The sequence below is a fragment of the Panthera tigris genome, chromosome D2 (assembly GCF_018350195.1).
Source record: "Panthera tigris isolate Pti1 chromosome D2, P.tigris_Pti1_mat1.1, whole genome shotgun sequence".
Lineage (NCBI taxonomy): Eukaryota > Metazoa > Chordata > Mammalia > Carnivora > Felidae > Panthera > Panthera tigris.
Genome location: NC_056670.1, coordinates 28,641,514 through 28,658,187, shown reverse-complemented (window position 1 = coordinate 28,658,187; position 16,674 = coordinate 28,641,514). Strand labels below are relative to the sequence as shown.

The 16,674-nt window shown below is 33.6% G+C and overlaps 1 protein-coding gene across 12 annotated transcripts in view; it reads left to right on the top strand.

Annotated features, from left to right (window-relative positions):
- Positions 1-16,674, top strand: part of HERC4 (HECT and RLD domain containing E3 ubiquitin protein ligase 4) — a 136,245-nt gene that overhangs the window by 34,139 nt on the left and 85,432 nt on the right. For 7 of the 12 annotated variants that reach the window (XM_042960491.1, XM_042960490.1, XM_042960487.1 and 4 more), the window contains 5 exons: positions 90-179; positions 1,051-1,127; positions 4,087-4,308; positions 5,401-5,492; positions 14,698-14,828. In XM_042960491.1, coding sequence (XP_042816425.1) covers positions 90-179; positions 1,051-1,127; positions 4,087-4,308; positions 5,401-5,492; positions 14,698-14,828 — 612 coding nt within the window. The remainder of the gene's footprint in view (positions 1-89; positions 180-1,050; positions 1,128-4,086; positions 4,309-5,400; positions 5,493-14,697; positions 14,829-16,674) is intronic. The other 5 variants (XM_007095769.3, XM_007095772.3, XM_007095771.3 and 2 more) reach the window with 2 other exon arrangements.

Here is a 16,674-nt window from a genome sequence, read left to right as displayed (position 1 = left end):
TATATCCACTAAATAAAAATATTTTTTGTACAACAATATGGAATTAGAGTAACTCTCCTTTCTCCTGCTCAAAATTTGATTTGCTGAAGCTGCCTCCCGAAAATCATGGGTATCGACACTCTGGTCAGAACTTGCTCCGGACTCTCATATGGCAGAATCAGGTCAGGTGGCAGTATCAGGTAAAGGGAAATAAGAAACATATTATGTTTCCTTCCCCCTTTCTATCTTGAAAACATTCATTCAGGAAAAACAGAATGACTAGGAGGAGGGGAAATGCATAAAAAACACCTGGGATGATTGATGCAAAAAGTTGCTTGATTTTTGTAATGTTTTAAAAATTAGCCTTTAGGATTATGTTACATTTAAGGAAAAATCAAAAATTGGGCTCAGGGGGAAGAAACTATAAAAATATAAGGAAAAAAATGCAAGATGGTAGAAATATGACTGAACGTATCAGTGATCATAATAAATGTGATGAGTAAATTTCTCTACTAAAAAATTGTTTAGTATCACTGATTTAGATGCAGAGGTAAAGGATAGCTCAAAAGGAATAGGTTTCATAATCTGTGAATTGGTAGCACCACATGATAGGAATCTCTGTTGATTCTTAAGGAGCCTTATAGACAACATGTATTAAATGAAGCCAAACACCAATTTTAGACAAATTAGTTCATGTACATTTGTTTCACAAATGTATTGCCAGGTTTCACACTTTAAGCTAAAGATTTTTTTTTAAATTTTGATAAAACATCTGAATTATAAAAACACTGAGGAATACTCGAGGCGTGAGCTTAGTTTACTTTGCTTAAATACTTTTTTCAAAGTGTTTTCTTATTACACCTCTTAATTTTTTCACACTAGATTTTGTTTACTGTTGTTAGCATAAATAGTTGGGTAAATTGACTTGTATAAAAATACCATGAAATAACTAGGTCAGTAGGAAACTGCTTGCACATAGTAGGTGGTCAGTAAATGGCATTAATAAATAGTATTCAGGATCCATTTATTAAATGGAATTAACTGATTTTGATCTCTTTTTTTATTTTCTAGAAATATTAAAAGTTTGTCAGATATCCAGATAGTACAGGTTGCTTGTGGTTACTATCATTCACTTGCACTTTCTAAAGGTAAGTATTGTTTTCATTTTCTTGCCCTTTTACAGTCTTATTACATGGTACTTGAATTGAGCAGAAAGTCCTCCAACTTTGTTCTTATTCAGGATTGTCCTGGTTCTTTTTGATCTTTTTCATATCCATATACAATTTAGAATTAGCTTGCCAGTCTTCACAGGCACACATATTCTGGGATTTTGACTGGGATTAAATTGTTTCTGTAAATCAGTTTTAGGAAAATCCTTATAATATTGAATCTTTTAATTCTTGAACATGTTATGTCCCTCATTTCAATCTCCTTTTAATTTTTCTCAATAGTATTTTGTTGTTTTCTGTGGAGAGGTCTTACACATCTTCTATTAGATTTTTCCATAGATATTTGACATTTTTTTATTGTAAACAGTATCATTTCCAAATTGTTGTTGCTAGTATATAGACATGAAGTTGATTTTTGTGTCTAATTGTTCTATAGTGTGCTAAATAAATGCTAAGCCTTCATAGATGGGGAAGGTTATAACTTGCTCAGTCTCATTTAGGATCTTAGACTTTTTGTGAACAGTAACAAAGAAGGCTATAAGCATTCTCTTAGCTTTGTTTGCATTTGTTTCTTATTCATTTAACTTCTTCATATGCCAGCTAAGGATTGTGGCATGGGTTACTATGTTGGTCTTTACCATTTAAAGCATAAGTTCCAGTGGCTTCATTATTATTATTATTTAATTCATTAAATGTCTAGTGAGGCCTACTGTGAATGTAGCACTAGGCTAGAGCTGTGGGGAAATACAGGTAAGATAATACAGTTACAGACAGCATAGGGTGGCAGTGAGAGGAGCCAAAGTGACCAGAACAAATTATTTTAGGGATCATGACATGTAGTGGAGGGAGCAGATATACAAATAAATAACTAGTTTGAGGCAGAAAAAAACTGTACTATTTTGGTCAAGGTCGAAGTAAAATGCTATGTGAATGAAGAAAAAAGTGTAATTTGTTCAAATCAATAAGAGACTTGTTAACAATAAGAGACTGGGTATTTGATACAAGTCTTAAATGATGAACAAAATTTATTCAGAATTAGAGAAATGTTGAGAAGTAGCTAGAGGAAGTGTTGAGGATTGGTTAAAGAGGTAGTACCAGTAAATCAGGAAAAAAATCAGGCATAAAATCAGGAAAAGTATTTTGTGTATTTGAGTATCAGCATATAGTTTTATGTGGGTATTGTGAGAACATGAGAGACATACTGATACTTCAGTTGAGGTAATGTGTTACAAAGGCCTTAAATGCCAGTATTAAGGCATTTGCATTTCTATAGGCAGTGGGGAAGCTGGCATCTCTGTATTCTTTGTTGTTATTTTGTCAGCTCTTTTGATATTTTGGTAGGTAGATCCCAAATAAATTTAAACCCAAAGGTTTTACTGATGAGGAGGGCAGTTTTCTGCCTTGACTTACAGGGATTCTTTTGCCTTGTTCAGCTTCATGGCTTTAGCAGTATTTTACTCATTTAATGATTTTCTTTTTTTTTGATCACTCATTATGAACTAGGCACTTTAGAGTGTACAATGTGTAGGGGTAAGCAGTACACTACTAGCTGGTACCTAATGGTACGGTCATATTCACATAAATTACAATATAATTATGTACTGTGAAAAGGGACTGTAAAGAAAAAAGTTTAGGATTATTTAAAACATGTAGCAGGGGACTAAACTTAATATGGGCCACCAGGGAAACCTGCCTCCTTCTGGGAGAGAGTAGAAGTGAACTAGACAAAGATGAGGGGAAGGTCTACACAGAGAGAACTGTAAGCGTGTGAGAAGTGAGCATTGGAGAATGTAAAGGAAGACGAGTGTCACTAGAGTAGAGTGAGTGAGGGAAGAGACTGATATGAAAGGAGCTTGGAAACAGGTAGATTATGTAGAACATTACTTTTAACGTTGTTAAAAGTGCTTATCCCAGTACCAGTGGGAAGGCACTGCTCTATTTTTTTCAGGTGAGCAACATTATCAAATCTATATTTTAATAATACCTCTATGTATATATACACATGTCTGCTAGTATGTGCATAGAATATTTCTGGAAGTACATACCAGTAATTGGTAAGAGTGGTTGTCTCTTGGGAGAGGACCTGGGGGTCTAATTTTTAGAGGGAAACTTATTTTTAAGTGTATACTATTTTATCGTGTGAATTTTGAAAACAATTATTAGTGCCACTTAATAAGAATAAATAAAAAGATGTCTAAAGTTGCAAAACAGGGTGGCAATTGGGGGAGCAAAAGTGACAAGTAGAATCAGGTGAGATGGTGAGGAGTGGATCTATGTGCCATATTTTTCTTTAGTAGGAAAACTGTGGTGGTATGTGATAGATTGATAACAATCTGTGTATAAGGTAAGAGAAGAGTTAAGGATGACTCTCCATGTTTATGGGTTGTGTTACTGACTCAGTTATAATATCACATACTGAGATGGAGAACACTGGGAATAGGTCCAGATATGGGAGGTGAAGGGGGGTCATAAATTGTTTGGAACACACTGAGCTGGGGGTGCCTTTGTAATATCCAAGTGTAGATACCACATAAGCATTGGATACATGGGTTTATTGCTTATAAGAGAGGTCTGGTCTAGTGATAAAATTTTGAATGTGATCAGCATATAATAACTGAAGAGTTGGTTGAGTGCCTCTTGGGATAAACCAAAGAATAAAAGTGAGACTTGAGGAATATTAAAAAGAGATGGTTCTATCATAAGGAATGTAAGGAAATGAGACTAGACTACCCTCAGTTATGTGACTTACCCATTTATTAGTAAAGTTGGTCAAACTGTAAGTGTACCAATACAGAATGTTCTTACATGTTTCCATATAAAAGGGGAATATGTATTTCTATTTGATGAGAGGAAGAATGTCTCAAAATAACTGATGATGTTCAAATGAAATTTTGTATGTATGTGAAAAATAGTTAATTTTATAATTTCTGTTTTACAGCAAGTGAAGTCTTCTGTTGGGGACAAAATAAATATGGCCAATTGGGTTTAGGCATTGACTGTAAAAAGCAAGCCTCACCACAGCTGATCAAGTCTTTGCTTGGAATCCCTTTCATGCAAGTGGCAGCAGGAGGAGCCCATAGTTTTGTACTCACCCTTTCTGGAGCTATTTTTGGATGGGGACGCAACAAATTTGGTCAACTAGGTCTTAATGATGAAAATGGTAGGTTTTCATTATTTATAGATAAATGTACTTAAAAAGAGATGATCTTTTGAGATGGATCAGTGATTCTTAATATCAGGAAGAAATGTACCCATATCTTTCCTGATACGGAGAAGGGGATAAAAGATTTATTTAAAAATTCCATTTGGTAATATTTTTTAAGGGATTGTGGGAAGGCCAGAAAATACCATATTATTGCAAAATAAACTCTAGAAAGTGTATCTGGATAAAAATCTTTGTTTTTAGATGTTCATTAAAAGAAAGTTGTGAAAAACATTACTGCAAATTGGAAATCACATTACTGGCCATCATTGGTGGAAAGAAGTTGTAAAATTATTCTGGAAAGTAACATGGAGTGTTAATCTATTTGAGTTTTTCAAGGAAGTATTTAAATAATCTGAGTCATTAAATCTTTATCTTGGGCTTCACTTTTAACATGGATTCTGGAGTCTTGAAAATAAACATTTTGAATTTTAAAAAATTATAATTACTTGAAACAAGTTAGGATCTTGGAACTGATTTTTCATAACTGCATAAGGTCGGTCGCCAATATTTGAAATACAAAAACTAATTTCATCAAGCTCAACATAATTGTCATGATTTAAGTGGACAAAAGTGAGTCGTTGGTCTAGTAACTAGCAACTGGTAATGATAAGCAAATAACACTCAGAATTTTAAAATATTTTATTGTGCATAAGAAAAATATGTCAGATTAGGACATTTTTTTTTCTGCTACAAAGTAGCAGGAAGTATAATTTTCATGCGTTTAAATAGAATCCTGTGAGCTTAATTATCATGAGGTAAATATAAAGAATGATGTGTGTGTATTGGAAACAGATAGTTTTGAAATTCCTTGATTTCTAGTTCTGTGTAGATTGGTGTTAGGGCACTTTAACACTTAAATTACTCTTTAAAACCCTCCTTTAAAAAGATCTGGGAACCCAGTTAATTTGGCTTGTACTACAAAATCATTGACTTACAGTTAAAAATTATTTGCCATTGTCTACTGAGCTTGGGAAGCTGTAAAGGAAACACATTTTAGAAGAGTTTTAATTTAAGAATACCATTAACATTTCTTGTTGGAATTTTCAGATAGGTATGTTCCTAATTTACTAAAGTCACTAAGAACTCAGAAAATAGTTTATATTTGTTGTGGAGAAGATCATACTGCTGCACTAACCAAGGTATTGTATTCCCATAAAACTTCTTTATTATTATTCATGGTAGTTATTTTATAATTAGTGAATGTTTTCATGATATTTACTTTAGAACTTGAGTATTAATTAATGTCTAAAAAATAATCTTGAAAAAAGCACTAAATTATTGTCAAAAACAATTTACCTTAATTTTCAACTTTGTTTCAGGTTATGTAATGTGAATTATGATCTGTTAAATGTGATAATACATTTTGTTGAATTTCTCAAGTTCATGTGTAATACTGCTTTAGGAATATTTTGAATGAAAAAGTTCCCTTTTAGTTTGTCATACTTGTCATGCTATGTGTATCAATCCCGTTTATATTGTGTAACTGTCTCATTTTAATTTAACTCTCATTGGGCTTATAAATTCCATATAACAAGTAATAGAGGAGAATGAATCTATTATCCATAGGCCAGGAATTATGCAGTTATAATGAGCTTTCATCACAGTCTCATTAATGGTTTTAACTCTTTCTTTTCTTGGGTATGTGCCATTACATTATCATTACTATGTAGTTCTCTAGTGATTGGAAGGAAAATGAAAATAAAAACCTTAGATTAACCTTTACCAGGAATATTATTGGCACATTTTTTATTGGCTGAATTAGATGTGAATGTGTTTGCTTTATCTTCAATTTGCATAGTACATAAATTTGCAAGAAAAAGTTAACTTCTAATCAGACTTCTACACACACAAAATTCTACACACCCACATTGGGATTTTTTTTTTTTTTGATAAGAATTTTTCTTAGTTCTCAAGTATAGTATATTCAGTACTTTTAAAAATATGACTAATTATAAAAATTGATTTTTAAAATTTTTATATTACTGTACTTGCCTTTTAGTAAGGAAATTTTACTTATCTGCCAATCTTATTGTATTTTATTGATTTTTATCAAGTTACAGATGTAATCACTAAAGTCTTATTAAATCATGTTGGCATGTTCTAAATTCTAGTTGTTCTCTTCTGTCATAGGTATTTAGAAGAAATAAGTCTATGTTATTAGTTTTTTTTGTTTATTTTAAATAAGTCTATGTTGAAATACTAGTGTAAAAAAATATCTTGTGTATTATTCCTTGGTGTTAACTTTGTGGTGGGAAGGCTCACAACGTTAATGTTTTATCAAATTCAGCCCTTCAAATAACCACTTATCTTATTTTCTTAGGATATGTAACTGTTTATAGCTACTGAGTTTTTTTTAAATCCCAGTCTTCTGTGTTCCTCTCAAGAGAGTAGCTGGTGATACTTGTTCACTGGAATTTTGGGAGAATATTATTTTTAACAAAATCAGATAGTTTTAAATATCCCAATAGGAAAATATTTTATTTCCCTTGATTTAAGTTAGAATATAGTTCCATATCCATATATCTTTTGTTTTTCTGGAAGAATTTCTTGCAAATAAATTAGGATTACTAATTTAGGACAAAGCAGTTTTCTTGTGCAAAACCTGTATTAGGAAAACAACATCAGGAAAAATTTAAACAGACTTTTAAAAACAGAATAAATAATGTAAAGAAAGGTATGTTAATGGGTATGAACACACTATCATAAAGATGTCAACTTTTTTTAGGTTAATTTACCAATTCGTTATGCAAATCGGGTGCCTGGGTGGTTCAGCTGGTTAAGCATCTGATTTTGGCTCAGGTCATGATCTCATAGTTCATGAGTTCCAGCCCCACATTGGGCTTTGCACTGACAGTGCAGAGCCTACTTGGGGTTCTCTCCTTCTCTCCCCACCCCTCCCCCACCCGCACTTTCTCTCGCAAAATAAGCTCAAATCAATAAGCTTAAAAAACAAATTCATTATGCAAATCACATATACATACATCTTTTGACTTAGCAATCCTACTTTTAAGAATCTGTCCTAAAGATAGGAAATTATATATGCACAAGGTCATTAATTGTGGCTTTATTTTAATAGCAAAAGAATGAAAGAATGCAGATGTCTATCAGTAGCAGCCTAGTTGAATAAACTGTGGTAACCACACAAGACTTGTAAAACAGGTGTTTAACATTTAAACATGTAAACATGACTTGTAAAATAGAATAAGGCAGATCTCTGTATTATGCTGTGGAATATCTTCAGCATGTATTGTTAAGTAAAAAGAGGAAGGTACAGAATAATTGCCTTTTGTATAAGCAGGGATAAAAGATGAACATGTTATATGTTATTTATATTTTTAAAAATGTAATAGCTAGATCAAATGTACCTTGCCTTATCATTTTGACTTTACAACTTAGAAACTGTTACATATAATTAAAAAGCAAACATATGTTTTTAAGCAATTGCTAACAATTGAAAATAAAAAAAATAGTGGCACTACTACAAAAGGAGAATTCTTTTAAGTCCTTTTACAGTGCAGTGTTTTGTTGTATATCACTAGTGGGAAATAGCCTGAATATAAACCGAATTGCCACAAAAATTTTAAACTGCATTCTATAGTCTTCCTGTTAGTAGTAAAATTGATAGTATTATTTTCAATATATTACATACAGGATAAGAAAAAGCAAATAAGTACTTTACTGTTACTGGAAACTATGGTTTTCAGCTTAAGACAAAAGAAACATAAAACAATAAGAATTAAATTAAAATCTCCTGATTTTTACTTTTATTTATTTTTAATAAGTTTTTTTTTTTTTTTTTACAGTTTATTTATTTTGAGAGAGAGAGAGCATGAGCTGGGGAGGGGCAAAGAGAGACAGAGAGCGAGAGAGAATCCCAAGCAGGCTCTTTAGGGTCAGTGCAGAGACTGATGTAGGGCTCAAACTCACAAAACCTTGAGATCATGACCTGAGCCAAAATCTAGAGTTGGATGCTTAACCAACTGAGCCACCCAGGCACCCATTGTGATCTTTACTTTTAATCAGAAGTGTTAGTAGGAAGTCTTACTCTTTTTCTTCTAAAAAAATTTTTTTTTCTTCCATGACCACTGAATGGTCCTAGAAGTAATTAGCCATGTACAATGTGGAAGCAGTGAGCATCACTTGATTTAGTAGACTCAATATGAAAAATAACCGGAGCTTCTTAGAGAAGAGTCTGATTTCATATCTGGGGCAAAACAGAACAAAACAAAAAAGTGTGAGAATAGCTTTGGGTATTATGTGTTACAAAAAAGGAGACTACTAAGGTCATGTCTGTGGGACAACATCAAGGAATTTTTCACAAAAAGAAGTAACAATGGCAATACATGGAAATATACCAAATATGTAACAATTCATGACTTCATTATAATACTCTTCTTCAAATCAATATAAAGCAAACATCATTGCTTATCTTTGAAAGTTGCTAAGACAACTCATTTTTCTAAAAATTCATAAATAAGAAGGAAACATTTTTCTTGCTTCCTATTTGCAGATTGTATTTCAGAATAACTTAATAGTTGATGAATTAAGTTCTCTATAGAAGAATTCCAACTAATCTAAGAGAAATAATAAGATTAGAAAATTTCCATTTTATACTCCCTAATAATTAATTGAGACAGATCAAAACATTAAACTTAATGTGGATGGATTAGGCTGTGAAACTTGTTAACTTGCTTATTTTTAACATTATCAACCAGACGTGCTTTGTCGTGATGAAATAAAATAATCAGGAAAATTTAAACATGGCATCAGTATCAGATAATAATTAAAATTGAAGAGGTCAATTCTTGAAGAGGATATAACAACTGTACCTATGTATGCACCCAATACAAAAGCACCTAAATAATATTATGCAAATATTAACAGAGCTAGAGGCAGAAATAAACAGTAGTAATAGTAGGGGACTCTAACACTCTACTTTCAACAATAGGTAGGTCATCCATACAGAAAATCAATAAGGAAATATTGGACTTGTATTACACTTATACCAAATGCACTAACATACAGAGCACCCCATCCAACAGCAGCAGAATACACATTCTTCTGAAGTGCACAATAGAATATTCCGCAGGAGAGATCGTATGTTAGATCACAAAACAAGTCTTAACAAATTTAAAAAGAATTGAAACGATATCGAGTATCTTTTTCAGCCACAATGGTATGAAATGGTATGAGTCAATAATGGGACGAGAGCTAGAACATTTGCAGGTATGTGGAAATTAGAAAGCACACTCCTGAACAGTCACTAGGTCGAAAAATAAATAAAAGGGAAGTAAAATATCTTGAGACAAGTGAAAATGGAAACAACATACCAAAACTTATGGGATGCAGCAAAAACAGCTCTGAGGGAGATAGATAAAAATAAGCTATGTCACCATAAATCCAGTAAAGTGTTTATAACATAAACAGCTACATTAAGAAAAAGATCTCAAAAAAGCAGCATTTATACTTCAAGGTACTGGTGGGGGTTGGGGGGAGAGCAGGGAAACCAAAGTTAGCAGAAGGAAGAAAATAACAGGTCAGAGCAGAAATAAAGACTAAAAAAACCAGTAAAGATAACCAAAACTAAGAACTCTTTTCCTGAAAAGTTAAAAAAATAATCGATAGATGTTTAGATAGATTAAACACTATCAGAAATGAAGAGACATTACAACCCATACTTCACAAATAAAAGGACTATAAGAAACTATGAACAATTATATGCCAACAAATTAGATAACATAAATGAAATGGATAAATTCCTGGAAACATTCAAACTACCAAGAGTGAATCATGAAGAAATAGAAAAATCTAAACAGACTTTTAACAGGTAAGGGGAGTGAATCATTAATCAGAAATCTCCCAACAAAGAAAGACCCAGGATTAGATGACTTCACTGGTGAATTTTACCATTTAGTAATTAATTACTGCCAGTCCATCTCAAACTCTTTGAAAAAATAGGAGACATTTTTAAATGCATTTTATGAGGCCACCATTATCTTAATACCAAAGCCACACAAAGACAACATAAGACAATAAAATTACAGGCTACTTATCCCTAACAGACACAGGTGTAAAACTCAACAAAATATGAGCAAACCAAATTTAACAGTACATGAAAATGATCATATACCATGATCAACTGGGATTTATCCCTGGGATGCAAAAATGTTTCAACATCTGCAAATCAGTCAAAGCCACATTAATAGAATGAAGATTAAAAGTCATATAAACATCCTGATGTAGGAAAATCATTTGGCAAAATTCAACATCTTTTCATGATAAAAATTCTCAGTATAGAAGGAATATACCTCAACATAATAAAGACCATAAATGACAAGCCCACAGCAAACATATTTAGTGGTGAAAAGGTGAAAGTTTTTCCTGTAAGATCAAGAATAAGATGGAAGATGCCTACCTTTGTCACTTCTACTCTAGTACTGAATCCTAGCCAGAGCAGTTTTAGTAAAGAAAGAAATGAGGTGTTCAAACTAGAGAGGAAAAAGTAAAATTGTCTCTGCACATGACATATATATAGAGAACCCTAAAGACTCTACCAAAAGTCTATTTGAAAAAAAATTTTTTTTTTTAACGTTTATTTATTTTTGAGACAGAGAGAGACAGAGCATGAACGGGGGAGGGGCAGAGAGAGAGAGGGAGACACAGAATCAGAAGCAGGCTCCAGGCTCTGAGCCATCAGCCCAGAGCCCGATGTGGGGCTCGAACTCACGGACCGCGAGATCGTGACCCGGGCTGAAGTCGGACGCTTAACTGACTGAGCCACCCAGGCGCCCCCCAAAAGTCTATTTGAACTAATACATGAATTCAGTAACGTTGCAGGAAACAAAGTCAACATACAAAAATAATTGCATCTCTATACGCTAAGAACAAACTCTGAAAGAAAAATTAAGAAAGCATTCCCATGTACAATATCATTAAAAACAATAAAATACTTTGGAATATGGGGTCCCTGGGTGGCTAAGTCAGTTAAAGCATCCAACTTCAACTCAGGTCATGGTCTCACAGTTTGTGAGTTCAAGCCCTGTGCCGGGCTTTGTGCTGACAGCTCGGAACCTGGAACCTACTTTGGATTCTGTGTCTTCCTCTCCCTTTGCTCCTCTCCCACTTGTGCTCTGTCTCTCTGTCTCTCTCTCTCAAAAATAAACATTAAAAAAAAGGGGGGGGAGGAATAAATTTAACCAAAGAGTGAAAGACCTGTATACTGAAAACTATATATGACAGTGAAAGAATTGAAGACCTAAGATAAATAGATACCACATGTTCTTAGATTAGAAGAATTAATATTGTTAAAATGTCCAAACTACTGAAAGTGACCTACAGATTCAGAGTAACCCCTATCAAAAGTCCAATGGCATTTTTCATAGAAATAGAGCAGGCAATCTTGAAATTCATACGGGACCAAAAAAGACCAGGAATAGCCAAAGCAATCTGGAGAAAGAACAGCAAAGCTCGAGCATTGTGCTTCCTGATTTCAACTGTAGTGATCAAAACAGTATACAACTTTATAAAAACAGAAACATAGACCAATCAAACAGATAGCCCAGAAATAAAACCACATATATATAGTTAACTAATCATTGACAAGGGACCAACAACACACAGTGGGACAGGTTGGCTTCTTCAGTAAATGGTGCTGGAAAATTATCCATATGTAAAAAAATGAAATTGGACGTCTGTTTTTACCACTCATAAAACAACTCAAAGTGGATTAAAGATCTAATAAGACCTGAAACTAAAACTTGTAAAAGAAAACATGGGATGAAAAACCCTTTGACATTGGTCAAAGCACAAGCAACAATAGCAAAAATAAATAGGTGGGACTACAAACTAAAAAAGTTTCGGCTCCACAGAGGACACCACTGAAGTGAAAAGGCAGTCTATGAAATGAGAGAAAATATTAGCAGACCATTTATCTGACAAGGGGGTAATATTCAAAATATAAAAGGAACTCCTATAACTCAATGGCTAAAAAACAAATAGTCTATTTTAAAAATGAACAAAGGAGCTGAATAGATACTTTTCCAAAAAATATATACAAAGGATATCTGGATGGTTCAGTAGGTTTACCTGCCAGCTCTTGATTTCGGCTCAGGTTAAAAATCTCACAGTTTGTGGGATTGGGTCCCTTGTCTGGCTCTGTGCTGACAGTGTGGAGCCTGCATGGGATTCTCTCTCTTTCCCTCTTTCTCTGCCCTTCCCCTGCTCGTGCACACGCTCTTTCCTTTGTCTCAAAATAAATAAACTTAAAAAAAAAATACACACACACACACAAATAGCCAAACAGGTACAAGAAAAGGTGCTTAATGTTAACATCACAATCATCAGAGAAATGCAAATCAAAACCACAATGAGATAACACCTCACACCTGTTAGGGTTACTCTTATCAAAAACCAAAGGACAAGTATTGGTGAGGATGTTAAGAAAGGGGAACCCTTGTTTCCACTGCTGGTGGGAATGTAAACTGGTGCAAATGGAAAACAGTATGGAGGTTCCTCAAAAAATTACAAATCGTGGGGCACCTGGGTGGCTCAGTCGGTTGGGTGTCTGACCCTTGATTTCCACTTGGGTGTTGATCTCAGGGTCATGAGTTCAACCTCCACTTTGGACTCTGCTGGGCATGAAGCCTACTTTAAAAAAAGAAAAAAAAAAAAAACAGGAAAGAAAAAAAAATTACAAATAGAACTATATGCCCCAGCAAATTCCACTTCTGGGTGCATATCTGAAGGAAATAAAAACGGGTTCTTGAAGAGATAACTGCACTCCCATGTTTATTGTAGCAGTTTTTCACAATAGCCAAGAAACAACCTAAGTGTCCATTACCAGGTAGATGGATAAAGAAGATTTATACATATATGTGTATATACACATACACACTGGAATAATATTCAGCCACAAAAAAAGAGGGAAATCATTTCCAACAACATAGATGAATCTGGAGGGCATTATGCTAAGTGAAATAAGCCAAACAAAGATAAATATTATGTATCATTTATATGGAAAATCTTTAAAAAGAAAAAGTCAAATTTGTAGAAATGGAGAGTAGAATGTCTGCCAGGGGCTGGTGGGGTGTAAAGAAATGGGAAATTGGTCAAGGGTATAAACTTTCTGTTATAAGATGAGTAAGTTTTAAAGATCTGACGTATGGCGTTGTGACTGTAGTTAACAATACTGTATTCTGTACCTGAAATTTCCAGGAGAGTAGATCTGAAGCATTCTTACCAAAAAGAAAAAGTATGTGAGGTGTTGATGTGTTAATTAACTTCTTTGTGGTAGTCATTTCACAATGTATGTATATGTCAAATCCCATTGTACACTTTATATACAATTTTATTTGGCAATTCAGTTATACCTAAATAAAACTGGGGAAAATGATACCAGTTACAAAAAACCATAAGAAGTAAAAACACTTTTGCTGTTTCTATCAAGAAATTAATACTAATTTTGTAAATGCGATAATAGTATTACTGTATTGTATGTTTTTATATGTTAGAGGTTTGTGCCATTGAAGATACATACATATTTATAGGTGAGATGATTTGATGACCACAGTTTGCTTTAAAGTACTCCAGTACTTTTTAGGGTGCCTGAGTGGCTCAGTAGGTTATTTCAACAAATACTTTGGAAAAGTTTTTGGAGATTTGTGACAATTTGAAAAAACTCACAGGTAAACTGTGTAGCCTTTCTTTTATGCCAAAAAAAAAAAAAAAGGTGGTTATTGTTTATGTTATCAGTAAGGCTTTCAGTCAGAAATAGGCTATTTTTAGGTAATCAAAAGTTGTATGTGGATTTTTGACTGCAGAAGGTGTTGACATCCCTAACCCCTGCACTGTTTAGGGGTCAACTGTATATTGTAGCAACTATGTGTTAAAAATAGGTATATTTGTGCATTCTGGTTTACTTATACTCTTTCAGCTTTTATGTTAAAAGCATAACCAGTTTGAAAACTGAAGATGATACCATTTTTTGGTTTTGTGATATTTTATAGTTATGTACTTGGGATTCAGTAAATATAATGATAGTGAAAGGCAATGCAAAAAATGATTAGTATCTCTTTAATAGTGGCTCCAACTAAATATAATGAGAACACAATTAAGTACTTCTAAAATATGTGAAAATAACCTCAACCTGGAACTTAGTTTTAAAACATTTTACCTTGAAAGGTCAGCTGTCATCTGTTAAATTGTGGAGACAATAGAAGAGAAAAATTGACCCCATGTATTAAAGATTAACTTATTTTCTTAAATTATTTTCTTTCATCAGGCTTTCTAATGATAAAGAGTTTTGTCTTTTTTTTTTTTTTTTTTTTTTCTTTTTTTCTTTTTAAGGAAGGTGGAGTGTTTACTTTTGGAGCTGGAGGGTATGGTCAGTTGGGTCATAACTCTACCAGTCATGAAATAAATCCAAGGAAAGTTTTTGAACTTATGGGAAGCATTGTCACTCAGATTGCTTGTGGAAGGTAAGTTATCGTATACGAGTATTTTAGTCTCTATAATTCAGTTACTTAAAATTTTTTTTAACAGTCCAGAGGTCTTTTATTTATTTATTTTTTTAATGTTTATTTATTTATTTTGGGGGAGAAAGGGGAGAGGGAAGGGGAACGTGTGGGGGGGATGGGCAGAGAGAGGGAGAGAGAATCCCAAACAGGATCTGTGCTGTCAATGCATGATCTCCTGACCTGGGACAAGTCAAGAGTGACACTTAACCAATTGAGCCACCCAGGCACCCCTAGAGGTCTTTTGTTTTTTTACACCTTCTTGGCCATGAATTTATAGGGAGTGAGTTCTAGTAGCTGAAGCTTCTTTCCATTGGTTCTCACAAACTGTATTTCTGTGGTTGGAGCATGCTGGCACTTCAGTTGAACTCAAGTACTTTTTTCTTTGGCTTCCTTTTTTAATGATCATTTCCCTTCACATGTTTGAGGAAGCTCTATCTTGGCTGTCAGAGTACTTAATGTTTTCAGTATGCACAATAATTTTCTAGGCAAGAAGAATCTTGTCTTTGTTTATTTACAACAATGCCACCAGCCTGCTGGGTATCATCATAGACTTCCAGTTTTGCCTTGGTAACATTTGTCCGGCATTCCTTTTTGAATAGTGCCCATCCCCTCTATGTCTATGGTATAACCTTTCTTGTGGATTTGCGTGTGTGTGGTCAAAGTACCGATTCCATGTTTGCTAAAAGGCCTAGAGAACATATAGGGGTGTCTCTCCTTTTTCCCTTTGTGTTGGTCATTTTGCAAATTACTAGAAGGTGGCAGTTCCTAGCTGAAAGTAGGTATTTTTTTTTTAATGAGTTGTTTAGCATTCTAGGAATCTAAGATAAAAACATTCTTCCTTAAATGCCTGATTTGCTGGTGAGGAGTAATAGTAACAGGAGAAACATCATTTATACTTATTATTTTACTTTTCTCTATTCAAAAAGATTTATCTGGGGCAAGATGTTAATATATATGTGACATTGTATTTATTGTATGTAGCATCACACTTGAGGGTGAAGTATAGGTCATCTTTTTTTTCTTTTTCTTTTCCGCCTTTTTAAATTTAAACAGTGAGGAAATTGAGCAGTTAATTAACACCTGAGAGTAGTTATTGCTGAAAGTTGAATTGGAATACTGATTTCCTGATTCCCAATTCTTGGGAGTAAGTACAAGAGTCACAGCTTTGAAATTGAGCTTCACCTTTGGTGGATTAAATTAGGTAGACTCCCAAAAAGCAAAATATACTTTGTTTGACTAACTCAGCTTGATTTTTGCCTCATAGTATATATCCATATAAAATATTGTTCAGTCTTGCCAGCTGTTAACTTCAAATACATGAAATCACACTGTAGGTAGTCTTTGGTAGCTTAGCTTGATTTTTGCCTCATAGTATATATCCATATAAAATATAGTTCAGTCTTGCCAACTGTTAACTTCAAATACATGAAATCACACTGTAGGTAGTCTTTGGTAGCTTTTTTTTTTTTTTAACAGGCATTTATTTGTGTGCTTCCAGTTTTTGGCAATTACAAATAATGTTGCTTTGAACATTTGTTATATGATATACATAAACCTTTATATTTCTAAGTATATACCTAAAATGGGATTGCTGGGTCATAGAAGATATTTAACTTGAATTTTGCAGGTTAATGTCACCCTGTTTACCAGAATTTACATTCCACATTTATGTGTCCTTGTCCCCATTTGGCATTGTCAGACTTTGAAATTTTTGCTAATCTGTTGGATATATAGTGTTACTTAATCATGATTTTAGGGGTGCCTGGGTGGCATAGTCAGTTAAGCATCTGACTCGATTTCGGCTCAG